A 17,339-nucleotide genomic window follows, 5' to 3' on the forward strand; every position below is an offset into this window, starting at 1 on the left:
AACATGTTTATTTTACACTGCCATCTCCAAAAACAATGAAAATTATTTTAAAATTACCAGCATTACTATTCAATCTTCTTAGTCACATTCTTATTTCTTCATCCACTATTATACACTCACACACATTTCTCAAATCTGCTTCATAAGTGCTCAATATTCTGTATCATCCAGTATCTCATTATGGAGCTTCAGAGTAAAATAATAGGGTACAAAAAAAGTCACAAATTAAGCCTGAAACAAAGCTGGGCTTAAGAGGCTGACAGTTAACTATACATCAAAATAAAATGTCCATTCTCTTGTAAATGGTCTTGAAGATTTGGATCATAGGTACCTCTGGCTTACAAAATAATTATTTAAAATTCAATCATGTTAATGATATATATACATTCCAGAAACATATGCTATAATGCAAAGTACTGTTTTAATTCCTTTATAAAAATAAAACCTGTACCAATAGGACTGGAAAAAAAACTTTTAAAAAATTAACTATTAAATGGAAAGATGTAGTTTTATAATACATTGCTCCATCAAAAATTAAAAGTTAAAAAAAAATGAAAAGAAAAATACTAACTGAAGGTATCACATAGCAACAGAAATAGATTAGGCTATGATCCACCAACTCCACGGGTCGATTTTACTGAAACAGGGTCATCCCTGAAGTTTCAGCAGCAATTCGGCAAATAGCAATCAAAATTTACTTGAAGATTAAGATACTAAGCTTTCCCCTCACCTGCCTCAAATCACTTTGACACTTAACAAGCCTATCTAAAGCAATTCTTTTCTTTAGATTTTCTTCACTTTCTCCAACCTTTTCCTCAATTAAAAAACGCGTAAGTCTAACTAAGTACTAGTTATACAAGGTCAGAAGAGAGACAGAGATGAACACAAAGTCTAGCTTCAAATAGTTTAGTTCTTGATGAGGATTCCCAGTGCACTCAGCCTGGCAAAGGCTGGCACATCTGTCTGACAGAGAGGCTGTTCCATGCAGTGGAGTTCATTCACCGGACCCCTCACATATATTCTACATTTCACAGATGCAAAAGCTCAACCTTACTTAATTAGCATGCAAGCTATTAGGAAGCATGGCTCATGTTCACTTCTAAAGCTTTCATGTTCAATTCAAAAACTTTTGAGCAAGTGCTATATTTCAGGTTTGACTCAAGTCTTGGATTCTGGTAGTTTACACATTAACAAAATTTATCTTCTGGAGTCTCTTCACTAATAAAGTGGGAATAATGGAAAATTACACAAAAAGTTTAATACCCTGCCTGAGAGCACAAAGGTACCTTAATGACATACTAAACACCTACTGCCTCCAGGGTTATGTTACCAAATTATCTTCAAAGACCCTCCAACTGACAGATCACTCCCATTTCACAGACAGAAATGAGGATCCAAGAGGGTTACAATTCCCTGTAGGTAGGTGCCAGGAACCAAACCCAGGTTCATTGTCTCTAAAGCTCTTTCTGCTGCCCCAGTGTCAGTTCTTTGGTTATTCCAACATAACACAACCAGGACCTTCATTTCGGATCTTTTGCTCTTCTATTCATTGAGAAAACAAAAACTGGAGCACTGACTGAAGCATAATCATCTGTATCCAAAACAATCATACACAAAAGTATTAAGTAAAAAAGGGATTAAAGCTGCAAGAGGAAATTAAAAAAAAAAATACATACCTTAAACATTTTACCTACATTTAATATATAAATGTATTTCCCAATCTTAGTACAGGGTCAAGCACTTGCGAGAACGGGACTGATGACGTAGAGCTCCTTGCTGAAGTTCCTTCTGCTTGATCTAAACTCTTATCTATAAATCCATCATCTACCATCTCCATCCAGTTTCACCAAAGTGCAAAGCTTTAAACACTCCTTGTAACACAGACTACATACAGAATCATCCTGGACTATTGTTACCTTCTCTCCAAAACTTTATGAACAGCTATATCTGATTCTACAGTCATTATTTTAGGGACTCACCTTCAGCATGTTTTTCCAAAGAATCCAACTTGGTTTTCAGGAGAGGAAAAAAAAAATAGTTTGTACTCATTTCATCAGTTTACATATTTAAATTATTGTATTATAAAAGCAAGATTTTACTTAAGTAAGACCTGCCATGAAATAGTTGTGGAAACCAACACAACTTCTGGTAAGTATACAACTCCCTCAGTGCAACATGCACTGATCTGAAAGCAACTTACTAGCACCAAAGGTCAGCATGCTGTCTCACAGTCAAGAACTGCTTTAGACTAATGAGAACAGGAATCCCCAAGGCAGCTGAGTAAGCATCAACCTTGTGGGTAAAGCAGAGCAGACATGAAACAGACCTGTCCCTCAAGCACATGTAACCTACCAAAGGGGATATGAAACATTCACCAATAAACTGTAACACTACCGAGAAAGCTGTCTACTGGATAAGACACAGAAACACACCATGCAAGTTCAAAGGAAAGATTACAATTCATAACAGTGCCAGGTCCACAGTATTTGTTTCATATACCAAATGAGTCAAAATGAAATTGAGGCATGTTTTCTTGGAGATGATCATTCCAAAAAAGCAGTGTCACACAGGCACCAAAGAAAATAAAAGGGAATGATATTCATAGGGATATACTGCGATTTTCTTTACTCAGTACTGTACAAACATGGAGAATCAAAGAAATTAAAAGATGAGGTTAAAATAAAAGACTGGAGTCGTATCACAGGTGGCCCTGGATGCCAGACTTCATTCCTAGTATCTCTGAGAAAGAGCACGTTTCTGAATGTGCTGTAGTTGGCAATGGTGTTGACACAGTCAACTGATATGGGAAGGTGATGAAGTAATCAAAAAGGCATCAATACACAATGCTTTGTAACAATGGTTTGTATTATTTCCCTAAAAATGCATCCCAATTTAACTCAAAGTATTTCAAGAACTTGTATTTTTGCACCCCAAAATGCGTATTTATAGACATGGATTACCCTCCCCTTAGCAGTACGTTAGAAATCAACTAAGAAACGGCAAGAACCCAAGCAAGAAACCTAAGTAGCTCAGCTAGGCAGAGAACAGACTATATGGGAATGAGACTGCAGGAACAAAGAGTTGGATTGGTTTAGCCCCATGTGACAGAAAACAGGAGCCACAAACAGAAACAACTCAGGCAAGTTTGGGGATAGGCGACTCATTAAGTTTGAACCAAACGAAGTTAGCAGTCCCACAGGAATATCCAAGAGGCTATAACCAGCACAGAAAGGCACAAAATGCCAGAGTTCTTGGCTTATTACCAAAGAAAGGCCAAACCATGCGAAGGCCAAACCATACGAAGGCAAAGGTACAGTATAGAAAGAGGAGGCAAAGGAAGGGATCAAAGCAGAAATCCCAGGATATACCACCATAAGAAGTTAAGACAAATGGTGAACCTAGTAAATTATGTCTGTTTCCTCTAAATCAGGGGTCAGCAAAGTTTTTGTTGTCGTAAAGGACCAGATAATAAGCAAATGAATAGGGTTGTATTCCAACACACCCGTATTTATGGACTCTGATATCTGAATTTCATATAACTTCCATAAAAACTTTTGATTTTTTTCCCAACTACTTAAAAACGTAAAATCCTTCCTTAATCGCACAGGCCACACAATTCCAGGCAACAGGTCAGATTTGGCCTGTGAGCCATACAGTTTGCCAACTGCTATTTGGAGCACAACAAGGATAACAGGACTGGATTAACTGTCTTTTTTCAAACTTCTGATGGTAGTTTTTCCTTCAGATAAATTGGTAACTTACCAGACATTCATTAAATGTTAATGACTTCTTTAAATCTGACTAATTCCTTCAGTTTGATTCCCCTGAGAAAGATTAACTACATGTGTTGGCAAACAGTCCCAGTTGGTTTAGAATTGCCTTCCACTAAACAGATGCATTCCTCATGATGAACAGATAAATCCTACCTGTACTACAAATACAATGAAGGTATTAGATGAAAAACATTACTCTAGAATTTCTTCACTGCTTTCAAACTTAAGTTTTCCTTGGAGTGATTTTATAATCTAAAGGCTGAGAAGCTTCAGTGGTAGTCTGCATTGTGAAAACATCTAGATTTTGAAAGGCAATAAACATCTGCATTGAACGTGCGAGTCACAAAGGGAAAAACAAAAAAGTTTAGTGCAGAAAGTCAAACTTGTGACCAGCAGTCTTCACACATACAAACCATGTCTGGTGAGGAAGGCTTCCTCAGCCCCCAGCCACTCTTTGTACCTTAGCTGTAGCTCAGGGGCAGGGACAGCACTCCTTCTTCAATCGCTTGCTGCAGCAATGAGCTGGAACCCAAGAAAACTTTAGTACCAAGTCAAAGTATGACACTGCTTGCCTACAAGGCTCAGTTCTTTCCTTACTGGGTAACTGTTTTAAGTGATCTGATTACAAGTAGATAAAACACAAACGGTGGTTACTGAAGATAAAGATACAAGCTAAGCTGTTAAGGGCAGGCTGGTGAGGAGAAAAAAAAGACCAAACAGTCATCTGACAACTAGAACAAGGATGTTTCCATTTGAACTTCTGCCTGCCACCACCTGACAGCAAAAATACCACTAGTTCCTAGTTATCAAATATTGCCAAGCAAGCCAAGCTACAATGACCTAAAGTTGGCCAGTCTCATACTGAGTTCCCGGTTAGACCCTACACCTCCAGAAAGTATCTAAAATGCTAACAGTTTGCAGAAACTACTTTCACAAGATGCTAAACTTGGGATACAACTCTAGAACACTTTTGCCAGGTCTTCTAATCAAAACAGCTTGACTGAAGAAAAACATGACAAACTCTTCCCTGCATTATCAGAAAACCTATTGCTTTGTACAATTATAGAAACTATAACTATACTTCTATCTCTAAATGTATAAAACCCAAGTCATAAACTCAGCACATCATAAAACTCTTTACTTGCAAAGAACTATTTCAATGGGCTACCTTAAAATTTTAAATATAATCTGACTTTCAATGAAATTAAATATGAAAGATATTGAACATAAAATAACTTGTGAAATGTTTTAATGAAGAAGATTTTCAAAGTAGCCATCTGCTTTTACTTCTATTTGAAAAAATACACAAGAGGATATATAAATGTTATTTTATTGTACACACCTATATTTACTTAGAATTAAACAAAGAATTAGAACTAATTATTGTTTAAACAATTAACCTTTAATTCTTTCTGGAAATGAAAAGAGTTCGGGAAAAAATATTTTCCCAGGGCTTTTACAACTCCAAATATGCCAACTGGTTATCATCTTTTGGGCAAATGTGATAACACATGTTAAGTGTTCCTAAACTAAGTAACCAAAAAATATAAATGTTCTGCATAGATCTCTTTTTAACCTCAAAATTCATCTTCCTGAGCCTATCCCAAACGTACAAATTTTTCTACAAAGTTCAGTTTTTCAACACAGAACATGGCTTTAAAGTTTAAAAACTGTCAATTCATTCTTTTACCTAGCTTAAATGAAGTGCCAATCTTTTATATCAAATTTCAAAGTGAACTCAACAGACATAACCCATTTCTCAAACTCTCAAGAGAAGGGACCTCAGAAATCACCCACCGAAGTCATGAACTCTCATCTCCTCTGTCTACCTAAACTTCCCACAGCAAGACGTCAGCAGGGACGTGGAGAGAAAACTCATCATCTCACAGGTAATTTGTTAATTTTTCAGTTGTTGGAAAATGTCTTCCACAGGCTGGACTGAGACTGCCTGCAGTGTGTGGTCTCTCCTCTGCAGCTATGTCCTTCCACACTACAGCCTTGAAGACTGTGTTTGCAAGAAGTGAATGTAACTCTCACAGTGCTAATCTATGATAAGTTTCTCAAAACCTTTATTCTGGAGACTCTTCTACATGATGGTCTAAGACTGGTCTAAGCATCCACCTTCTCAAATGGCTTTAATGATGAGCTTTAAAAGTCTAGTTTCACAACATCCATGACTTTACTGCATCAACTTTCAGAATTAAAGTTACCTACTTTTCGCATCAGATTATGGAAATAAGACAACTTTATATATACGTGTCTAATAAAACTCAAGCTAAACAGTACCTGCAAATAAATTTCTTCTTGGGAGGTCTGGCATCTACATTCCAAAGTGCACAAACTTGCAAGTGCAAAAAGAGTAGAGACTGACTCCCAACTGCAAACAGAAAAAAGGCACTGAAACATCTAAGTGACTCACAACTGAATATAGTTCAATAAGGGTTCATTCTGCGTACTACACCCTGAAATATTCCAATGGGGGCTCGTATAGAAACTGCTACAACGCAGTGAGGCTCCAACACAAGAAACGCTATGAAAGCCTCAACACAGTATCTGCCTCTTAAATTCAACACCTCTTCTGTGCTCAATTTTAAGTACTCTGAGCTAGGGAGTCAAAGGAAATGCAAGAGTTGGAGAAGGAAAAGTAATACACCCTAAAGAGAGGAGGAATGCTCTTCAGGCCTGTGGTGGTGGTTTAGTCACTAAGTCACGTCTGGCGCTCTTTTGCAACCGCATGGACTGTAGCCCACAAGGCTCAAATTCTCCTCAGGCCTATAGAATATCCGCCCCCCAAAAAAAAAGAAACAGGAAAAATCTCTCTGGGAATCTATGAAAAGACTGCAAAAATTAGTATCAACATCCACATCTGTTTTAAGAATTACCTAGAGGATTCCCTCCATTCCAAAATACATAAATGACTTGAGAGAGGTGGAAATTAAGTCATCAAAAAGGTACACCATAAAAGGCATACACATTTCAGAATCTAAAAATATAAAAGATACGCTACTTAAAATTGGGGAGTTACATACAATACGCTACCTACAGCGGAACCACAAAACTGCTGCATATTAGAAAGGAGGTTTCCCTAAAGCTTGTCAAAGCTCATCGTCACATTTTTCATCCATTTCCCCCAAAGTATTGATCTTATTTTAGAACTCAATTTTCCCAAATTGAAAGCAAGCAGAACTTGGAAGACAGGAAGTTTTGTGTTTGTTACTCAAACTGACAACCTACTCAAAAACAAGTTTCATGAATACAAGAAAGAGAGATTTTTTAATTGTTTAATCTTACTTTATTTAGGTCAAGAATCTCTTCAACACAACTTTCATCATCATTGTTACAATGCCCTTATCTGCAGCCATGGAGGCCTGCGCCTCCAGGCAGGAGTTCACCTTGATTATCTGCAAAGCACCCCCACACACAATTGCCAGAATTTGAAGAAAGGTTAATTGAATTATTATTTTAAACTGCACTATGTAGCTTATCTGGAGTAAAAATATGTGTGCTCCACACCACAGATGGTTGAATAGTGGTTGTTACAGGATACAAAAAGAAAAAAGTATATAACATAATACATTTAACTAACATACTAGAAGCTCTGTGAACAAATGTAGAGTACTCGGAAGCTATGCTAAAGAAGAGTTCTCAATTTTCATTTCAAAGGTTTACAGAATAAACAAACACTATACACATTGACTCATGATACTTGCTTTCTCCCTAAAACAAGGTGAAACAAAAGAAATTTCAATACATTTCCCAGGTTCTGATACCTCCTAAAACGGGTAAGCTAAAAGGAAGATATTTTTTAATTGTTCCTATTCTCTTCAGGCACTACATTTTAGAAGGAAGTGGGCCAAGAAAGCGGTAATACTTAAGAGGCTAAACAATGCAACCTTATCGTCTCCCAAATTCAGGAAGAACGAGCTTGAGGCCACGACAGCATGCCTGACCAGTCTCTCCAGATCTGATCCAGAGACACTGGTGCCTTCCGAGCTCATAGTGTGCAAAGAACGTAAAAATTTCCTAATGCTCTGGAATTAGTAGTTTTCCAATAGCCCAAATTTAAGTACCACTTAACTTTCTAACAGCTAGTTTTCAAAACTGACCCGAAAACTGCCCAAGTCTCTGGCGCTGTTAAGAAGCTAGCTATGTTCCCAAAGTCCAAATATTAGTATTTTGTTGTTGTTGTTGTCGTTATCTATACCTGCAAGGGAAGGCGGGGGGGGGGAGGGAAAAAAAAAAGCATACACCACACACTACGTTACCAAATTCACAGAAGAATGGGGATTTCGGCGACGGCTTGAGGAGCACCTGACCCAGAACAGAGAACGAAGAGCGGCTCCAGGCTGCGGGGTCCCTGTCCTCGGCCACACCATTCCCTGTAGTGGAACGGGCTTGCAGGATCGCTTAGCATCCCTCCAAATCTGAAATCCCCTACCTCTAGAGCAATCAAAAGCAGGGCGGGGGGAGGGGGGGGGCAAGTTTCTTCCGGAAGGCGCAAAAAAAAAAAAAAAAAAAAATAAGGCCACAACTTGGATGAATGAAAACTGGGCTAAGGGCACCCGGAGCAGGACTGCCGCTGAAGTCAGAAAAAGAGAAAATCAAAGAATTTTTTTCTTTTTAACGTGGAAGCCGGTTCTACGCGACCGTGGTCCTGACACAACCGCGTGCGCACGCACACACACACACACGCACGCTTTGGAGAAGGTTTTATTGAGCACGGACGGTTCCGGGGCTGCCGGCGGGCGCTACAGTGGAAGGCGGGCGGGCGGGCGGCGGAGGCAGGCTGAGGCGAGTGGGCCGCGGCGGCGGAGCGGGGCCGGCGACGAGGCAGCTTCGCGACGGCGGGAGCGCGGGGGGCCCCGGGTTCCGGGCCGGCGCTGGCGCGTGTCCTCCCCGCGGACCTTCTCACTGGGATCCCGAGGGCCGGCCCGTCCCCCCACCGCCCTTCGCCCGCCCGCCCGCCCGGCGAGGCCGCGTGCGAGACACACACCCTCCCGCGCGGCACACCCCCGCCTCCCGCGCGCACGCGGCCTCGCCGGGCCGGCGGGGGGCTCCCCCCTCCAGCGAGAACGCCCGCCGCCCCGGGCCCCGCGCCGCCCCCCCAACCTCCGGCCGCGCGGGGACTGAGGGAAGGGGCGGCGGCGGCGGCCTAGCGGGGAAGGCGGGCTCTGAGTGAGGTGAGGTGGGGGGGGGGCGGTGGGAAGGTCACTTACCCGCTGCATGGCTTTCAGGATCAAAGCCAGCTCGTAGCGGGGCATGCCCGAATGGACTGCGCGCGGCTTCCGCACCGAGCCGGCTCCCGGGACACCGGAGGGGGGCGGGCTGACCCGCGCGGAGGAGCTGACGGGCTGACCGACTGGGCCGGAAGGCTCCCGGGCGGCGACAGCACGCTCCGGCCGCGCGAGCCCGGGCTTAAAGGCGCTGGCAGCTGCGCAGATGGCGCTGCCACGCCCCCTCGGCGGGCCACACCCCCCACACTGGAGCCAGGCCACGCCCCCTCCTTAAGGCGGCCGCGCCGTGCCCCCATCCGAAAGCCCGGCCCTCGGCGGCGCGCGGGCCCCACCTGGGACCCTCTCGCGCCCCTCCCGCGCCCCACCCCGGCCCCCAGACTCCGGGCCCGGCGGCGCGACGGAGCGGAGACGCGCCGCGGGTCTCTCCGGTCGGAAGCCGCCGGCAGCCGCCGATCGCCCCCCTCCGACCCTGCTGCCGCCGCCGCGCTGGCTACGTATGCTTCTCGAACCAGCTGGAACTTTCCAGGCCTCCCGTCTCGTCCTGGGCGGCGGGCGAGCCTGCGCCCCCGTGTGCGCGTGCGCTGCGGTGCGGTGCGGTACTGTCCGTGCGCGCGCGCGCGCGCCCCTACTCCGCGACTCCCGGGCTCGAGGGGCCTGGTCTGCGGCCACGCTTCTCCGCGCGGGAATGTCTGCGGGACACGGGGTTCTCTCTCCCCGCACCCCCGCCCCACCCCCGGCCGCTTACCCAGGTTCTGGAACGTTCTGCGGCTTGGATCTGTGCCCCCACCACCACCATCACCCCCCCACCGACTCCGCAGGGGTAGCTACCCGGGTGGGCTGCCCTAACCGCCCTTGCCCACAAGCTCTCCTTTTCCAGCGTGGCTGCCCAGGGGCGGCTTCCCGGGAAAAGTGGGCACCCGGCGCCGGCAGTGGCGGGAGGACTCCCCTATTCGCCCCATCCCTCGCGGGGCTGCCTGACCTTGGGGCCGGCTCCTGCATAAAAGGGGGATGTGAAGGGCACCTACTTCCTAGGGGCCGTGATAACCTGCGAGTGACTTGATGCTCATAAACCGCTGAGAACGATGCCTGGCACACATTGGCATTTGTTGTTGTGTGCGCATAGCCTGACCCACGTGTTGTTGCTAAGGACAGGCTAATACTCCGGCTCAAACCGATATTGTTTCAATGTTTACTGGGCGTTCACTTAGAGAACCAAGCTGAAAGCTTGGAAGGCCATTTAGTAACCGTCTGGGATCGTGCGTGCCCTGGACGCAGTGCCACCCCACCCCCCAAACATGCACACAGCACACTGCCCAACAGCCTTGGCTGTGCTCGCCCTGGCACGTGGTGGTGGTTTAGTCGCTAAGTCGTATCCGACTCCTGTGACCGCATGGACTGTAGCCCGCTAGGCTCCTCTGTCCGTGGGATTTTCCAGGCAAGGATACTGCAGTGGGTTGCCATTTCCTTCCCCGGGGGATCTGCCAGACCCAGGAATAGAACCAGGAGGGGAACCGGGGGTCTCCTGCATCACAGGCGGATTCCTGCATTGCAGGCGGATTCTTTACCAACTGAGGCAGGAGTTGGACTCAATGCATCTTTCTCAAGCTACGCTCCTGATACCCCTGCAACTCTCGGCCCTGCCCATGCTTGTCCCATTAAAAGGGTCTGTAGGCAAGATGTTTGTCAACATTTCAGTGCTTTAATAATAGGGAAAGCTTACTGAGCACTTTCTGTGTACCAGGCACCGCAGTGCGGCTTCTATATGTGTCTTACCAGAGTCTCCTAACAGCTCTATGAGGCAAGAATTATTATGGTAACCACTCCTTAGGGATTTAGAAACCGGCACGCAAGACCAGCACCCCAGTCTGATAGGAACGGTGACCGAGTTTGGAGCCAGACTGTATGGAGGCTGAGCTCATACTGTTTTGCAGTAGGTCTACCATGTACTCTGTGTAAACCAAAATTGAGACTCCGTTTGCCACCTTATCCAGACACCTTATTGGTTTTTATCCCCACCTCCCATCCACCACCAAAGGTAAGGATGGTTTGAATACAACCGCTTCTGTGATACCTGGATTTTGACATTTTCTTTGACCTCTCCATCACCTTGTCCTTTCAAAGAGAAACCATGGAGGCAGTAGTACAAATTACCTGGCTAGTGTAATTTCGCCTTCAGTTAAAGAGACTGCTGCTGCTAAGTCGCTTCAGTCGTGTCTGACTCTGTGCGACCCGATAGACGGCAGCCCACCAGGCTCCCCCGTCCCTGGGATTCTCCAGGCAAGAACACTGTAGTGGGTTGCCAGTTCCTTCTCCAATGCATGAAAGTGAAAAGTGAAAGTGAAGTCGCTCAATCGTGCCCAACTCTTAGCGACCCCATGGACTGCAGCCCACCAGGCTCCTCCATCCATGGGATTTTCCAGGCAAGAGTACTGGTTAAAGAGACTAGGATAGTGTAAATAAATAAAAAGAAGGAAGTAAGAAATTTCTGAACCTTCAGAAGTGAGTTAGGTACAGGTTTCCCAGGATGGTACCTATCTTAGCTGTCCCTCCTGTTATCAACCACAAGTCCCAGTTTAAATGAGAAAATGTGGACCCCTAAAGGAGTATGCCAAGCCAAAGACCAAGGCAATACCATGAGCTGACTTCAACTTTTAGCATCTCCTCTAGAGTCGCCATAATTTCCCCTAATGCCCAGGGTTGCTTGAGAATCTGGTTTCCTCCCCTACTCCTCCATCTAACCTGAAAAGTAGCATAAGGAAATTAGCCTGATTGCATAATATTTCAACAGCCAGCACCCCCAGCTCTCCCAATCTGGTGACTGTCTGAAGACGTATCAGTTTCTTCTGAAAAGGAGAAAAAGGAGTTGTACTCCTTTGATTACTTGAAATGTTGATTAAAACATGCTTACTGCAGTTGAAACATGTAAATAAGAAAATATCCTATATTCAGTAGCTGTTTACTGTTCCTTCTTTTTTGGTTGTTAGTAAATTTTCTGCTGTGTGCTCAGTCGCTTCGCTGTGTCTGACTCTTTGAAACCTCATAGACTGTAGCCCGCCAGGCTCATCTGTCCATGGGATTGTCCAGGCAAGAAATACTGGAGTGGGTTGCCATGTCCTCCGGGGGGGTCTTCCCTGCACAGGGATCGAACCTGAGACTACTATGTTTCCTGTATTGCGGGTGTATTCTTTTACTGCTGAGCCACTGGGAAAGTCCCCATTAATACACTTTCAGTTCAGTTCAGTTCAGTTCAGTCGCTCAGTCGTGTCCGACTCTCCGCGACCCCATGAATCACAGCACGCCAGGCCTCCCTGTCCATCACCAACTCCCGGAGTACACTCAAACTCATGTCCACAGAGTCGGTGATGCCATCCAGCCATCTCATTCTCTGTCGTCCCCTTCTCCTCCTGCCCCCAACCTTTCCCAGCATCAGAGTCTTTTCCAGTGAGTCAACTCGTCTCATGAGGTGGCCAAAGTATTGGAGTTTCAGCTTTAGCATCAGTCCCTCCAATGAACATCCAGGATTGATCTCCTTTAGAATGTTCTGGTTGGATCTCCTTGCAGTATAAGGGACTCTCAAGAGTCTTCTCCAACACCACAGTTCAAAAGCATCGATTCTTCGGCGATCAGCTTTCTTCACAGTCCAACTCTCACATCCATACATGACCACGGGAAAAACCATTGCCTTGACTAGACGGACCTTGGTCGGCAAAGTAATGTCTCTGCTTTTTAATATACTATCAAGGTTGGTCATAACTTTCCTTCCCAGGAGCAAGCGTCTTTTAATTTCATGGCTGCAATCAGCATCTGCAGTGATTTTGGAGCCCAAAAAAACAAAGTCTGACACTGTTTCCACTGTTTTTCCATCTATTTCCCATGAAGTGATGGGACCAGATGCCATGATCTTTGTTTTCTGAATGTTGAGCTTCAAGCCAACCTTTACAACCCTTCAAAAAAAAAAGTTCAGCACAGTAACAGAATACTGGTGGGTTCATTTAAAAAATAATAGTAAAATCAGAGAATGCTGCTGCAAATTTAGTATCTTCTTATGATAACCGTAAGTGTTAATTCACCACAAAAGATTTTTCTGAATTTTGTACTATGTGTAGACATTTAGTGGGCTTCGCGTGATAGCTCAGATGGTAAAGAATCTGCCTGCAGTGCAAGGGATCCAGGTTCAATCCTTGAGTTGGAAAGATGCCCAGGAGAAGGGATAGCTACCCACTCCAGTATTCTTGCCTGGGAAATCCCATGGACAGGGAACCTGGTGGGCTACAGTCTATGGAGTCGCAAAGAGTCACACACAACTGAGCGACTAATACACACACAGAGTCACTTAGAATTATAAAATGTTTCTGCAGTATTCATTTATTAATTTTAAAAATTGCTCTGATACTTAGAAATAAGCTTAACCAAAAAGGTGAAATGTTGATGTACTGCAAACTACAGAACACTGATGAGAGAAATTAAAGCAGACACAAATAAATGGAAAGAGATCCATGTTCATGAGTTGGAAGAATTAATATTGTTAAGATGCCAGTACTACCCAAAGCAATCTACAGATTCAATGCAATTCTTATCAAAATCTCAATAATAATTTTACAGAATTTTGAAAAAACAATCAAAAAATTCATATGGAATTTAAAAAACACAAAAAACCTGAAAAGCCAAAGCAATTTTGAGCAAGAAGAACAAAGCTGGAGGCATTGTACTTCCTGATTTCAAACTGTATTACAAAGTTATGGTAAGTAAAACAGTACTAGCATAAAAACAGACACATATACCAGTGGGACAGAATAGAGTGACCTGAAATAAACCCACAAGCATAAGGTCCACCAATGACCTTCAACAGGGGTCCAGGAATACATACTGGGAAAAGGATAGTTTCTTTAGTATACTGTGCTGGAAAAACTGCATGTCCACTTGCAAAAGAATAAAATTGGACTTGTCTTATACTACCCACACATGTGCTGCGTGCTAAGTCGATAGAGTTGTATCCAATTCTCTGCAACCGTATGGACTGCAGCCCGCCAGACTCCTCTGTCTATGGGATTCTCCAGGCAAGAATACTGGAGTGGGTTGCCATGCCCTCCTCCAGGGGATCTTCCTGACCCAGGGATCGAACCCACATTGCAGGCAGATTCTTTACCAATGAACGACGGGGGCAGGGGGGGAAGCCTCATACCTCCCACAAATATCAACACAAAACAGGTTAAATATATATATAAGACTTGAAACCATAAAGCTCCTAGAAGAAAACATGGAAGAAGCTTCTTAACATTGGCCGTGGTAATAATTTCTTGGGGACTTCTGTGGTGGCCCCATGGTTAAGAATCCACCTGCCAGTGCCGGGAACGTGGGTTTGATCCCTGGTCTGGGAAGATCCTTGGGATTCAGTTCAGTTCAGTTCAGTCGCTCAGTCGTGTCTGACTCTCCGCGACCCCATGAATCACAGCACGCCAGGCCTCCCTGTCCATCACCAACTCGCAGAGTTCACTCAAACTCATGTCCACAGAGTCAGTGATGCCATCCAGCCATCTCATTATCCGTCGTCCCCTTCTCCTCCCGCCCCCAACCTTTCCTAGCATCAGAGTCTTTTCCAGTGAGTCAACTCATCGCATGAGGTGGCCAAAGTATTGCAGTTTCAGCTTTAGCATCAGTCTTTCCAATGAACACCCAGGATTGATCTCCTTTAGAATGGACTGGTTGGATCTCCTTGCAGTACAAGGGACTCTCAAGAGTCTCATCTGGGAAATGCAAATCAAAGCTACAACGAGATGCCACCTCACACCTGCTGAAAGGACCGTTACCAAAAAGCCAAGAGAACACAGGTATGGCAAGAGCGTGGAGAGAAGAGAACCCTGTGTGCTCTTGATGAGAATGTACATTGGTGCAGCCACTATGGAAAACAGTATGGATGCTCTGCAAAAAAAGTTTAAAACAGGAGTACCATGTGACCCAGGAATCTTCTAATTCTATATCTGAAAGAGTTGAAATCAAGATGTTAAAGAGATATCTCACTCACGTTTGTTGTAACATGATTCACAGCAGCGAAGACAGGAAATAAAATGTCCAAGAATGGGGCTTCCCTGGTGGTCCCGTGGTTAAGAATCCAGCTTCCAACACAGGGGATACAGGTTCGATACCCCCTCCAGGAAGATTCTGCAGACCAACTAAGCCTGGGTGCCACAGCTACTGAGCCCACTCTGGAACAGAAGCCCAAATGCCTGGAACCTGTGGTCCCCAGCAGGAGAAGATACCATAGTGAGAAGCCCAGGCACCTCAACAAACAATAGTCCTGGCTCACTGCAACTACAGAAAGTCCATGCACAGCAACGAAGACCCGGCACAGTCAAAAAATAAGCAAATAAATCTTTTTTTAAAAATGTCCAAGGGGCTTCCCTGGTGGCTCAGAGGTTAAAGCGTCTGCCTCCAATGCGGGAGACCCGGGTTCGATCCCTGGGTCGGGAAGATCCCCTGGAGAAGGAAACGGTAACCCACTCCAGTATTCTTGCCTGGAGACTCCCATGGACGGAGAAGCCTGGTAGGCTACAGTCCACGGGGTCGCAAAGAGTCGGACACGACTGAGCGACAGAACGGAACGGAGATAAAGAAGACGTGGTAAATGGGATATTATTCAGCCTTGAAAAAGAGAAACTTTGCTGTTTGTTTGCAAAGATGGGCTCAATAAAGGACAGAAATGGTACGGACCTAACAGAAGCAGAAGATATTAAGAAGAGGTGGCAAGAATACACAGAAGAACTGTACAAAAATGATCTCCATGCATGAACCTGGAGGATATTATGTAAGTGAAATAATCCAGACACAGAAAGACAAATGCTATATGATACCACCTACCTGAACTATCTAAGGTAGTTAAACACATGGAAGCATACATGGCAAGTTATTGACCAGAGCTGCAAGAAGTGAGGAACCAGGAGGTATTAGTCAAAGAGTACAAAGTCTCAGTTTGACAAGAAAAAAAATGCTTTTCTGTAATTTAGAGTTTCCTAAATTTCAACACCGAAATCAGATTGATTATATTCTTTGCAGCCAAAGATGGAGAAGCTCTATACAGTTAGCAAAAACAAGACCAGGAGCTGACTGTGGCTCAGATCATGAACTCCTTATTGCCAAATTCAGACTTAAATTGAAGAAAGTAGGGAAAACCACTAGACCATTCAGATATGACCTAAATCAAAGCCCTTATGATTATACAATGGAAGTGAGAAATAGATTTAAGGGACTAGATCTGATAGATAGACTGCCTGATGAACTCTGGACTGAGGTTCGTGACATCGTACAGGAGACAGGGACCAAGACCATCCCCATGGAAAAGAAATGCAAAAAAGCAAAATGGCTGTCTGAGGCGGCCTTACAAATAGCTGTGAAAAGAAGAGAAGCGAAAAGCAAAGGAGAAAAGCAAAGATATAAGCATCTGAATGCAGAGTTCCAAAGAATAGCAAGGAGAGATAAGAAAGCCTTCCTCAGCAATCAATGCAAAGTAATAGAGGAAAACAACAGAATAGGAAAAACAAGAGATCTCTTCAAGAAAATTAGAGATTCCAAGGGAACATTTCATGCAAAGATGGGCTCGATAGAGGACAGAAATGGTATGGACCTAACAGAAGCAGAAGATATTAAGAAGAGGTGGCAAGAATACACAGAAGAACTGTACAAAAAAGATCTTCATGACCAAGATAATCACGATGGCGTGATCACTCACCTGGAGCAAGACATCTTGGAATGTGAAGTCAAGTGGGCCTTAGAGAGCATCACTACGAACAAAGCTAGTGGAGGTGATGGAATTCCAGTTGAGCTATTTCAAATCCTAAAAGATGATGCTGTGAAAGTGCTGCACTCAATATGCCAGCAAATTTGGAAAACTCAGCAGTGGCCACAGGACTGGAAAAGGTCAGTCTTCATTCCAATCCCAAAGAAAGGCAATGCCAAAGAATGCTCAAACTACCACACAATTGCACTCATCTCACACACTAGTAAAGTCATACTCAAAATTCTCCAAGCCAAGCTTCAGCAGTATGTGAACCGTGAACTCCCAGATGTTCAAGCAGGTTTTAGAAAAGGCAGAGGAACCAGAGATCAAATTGCCAACATCCACTGGATCATGGAGAAAGCAAGAGAGTTCCAGAAAAACATCTATTTCTGCTTCATTGACTATGCCAAAGCCTTTGACTGTGTGGATCACAATAGACTGTGGAAAATTCTGAAAGAGATGGGAATACCAGACCATCTGACCTGCATCTTGAGAAACCTGCATGCAGGTCAGGAAGCAACAGTTAGAACAGGACATGGAACAACAGACTGGTTCCAAATA

At 44.4% G+C, this 17,339-nt stretch overlaps 2 protein-coding genes across 3 annotated transcripts in view; both read right to left on the reverse strand.

The window, feature by feature from the left end:
• The window catches only part of MRPS6 (mitochondrial ribosomal protein S6), a 70,585-nt gene extending 61,461 nt beyond the window's left edge, over window positions 1-9,124 (reverse strand). Inside the window, exon 1 of the mRNA XM_055417334.2 lies at window positions 8,990-9,124. Coding sequence (XP_055273309.2) covers window positions 8,990-9,034 — 45 coding nt within the window. The 5' untranslated portion in view covers window positions 9,035-9,124. The remainder of the gene's footprint in view (window positions 1-8,989) is intronic.
• SLC5A3 (solute carrier family 5 member 3) overlaps window positions 1-9,128 on the reverse strand; it is a 40,241-nt gene extending 31,113 nt beyond the window's left edge. Inside the window, exons 1-2 of one of the 2 annotated variants that reach the window (XM_088835606.1) lie at window positions 8,039-8,983; window positions 6,060-6,150 (exon numbers count right to left, since the gene is read on the reverse strand). The gene's annotated coding sequence lies outside the window, so the exon portion shown is untranslated. The other variant, XM_088835603.1, reaches the window with a different exon arrangement.
• Between the last annotated feature and the right edge of the window lie 8,211 nt (window positions 9,129-17,339).

The sequence above is a fragment of the Moschus berezovskii genome, chromosome 1, assembly GCF_049115385.1.
Source record: "Moschus berezovskii isolate FMDL1 chromosome 1, NW_MosBer_1.0, whole genome shotgun sequence".
Classification (NCBI taxonomy): domain Eukaryota; kingdom Metazoa; phylum Chordata; class Mammalia; order Artiodactyla; family Moschidae; genus Moschus; species Moschus berezovskii.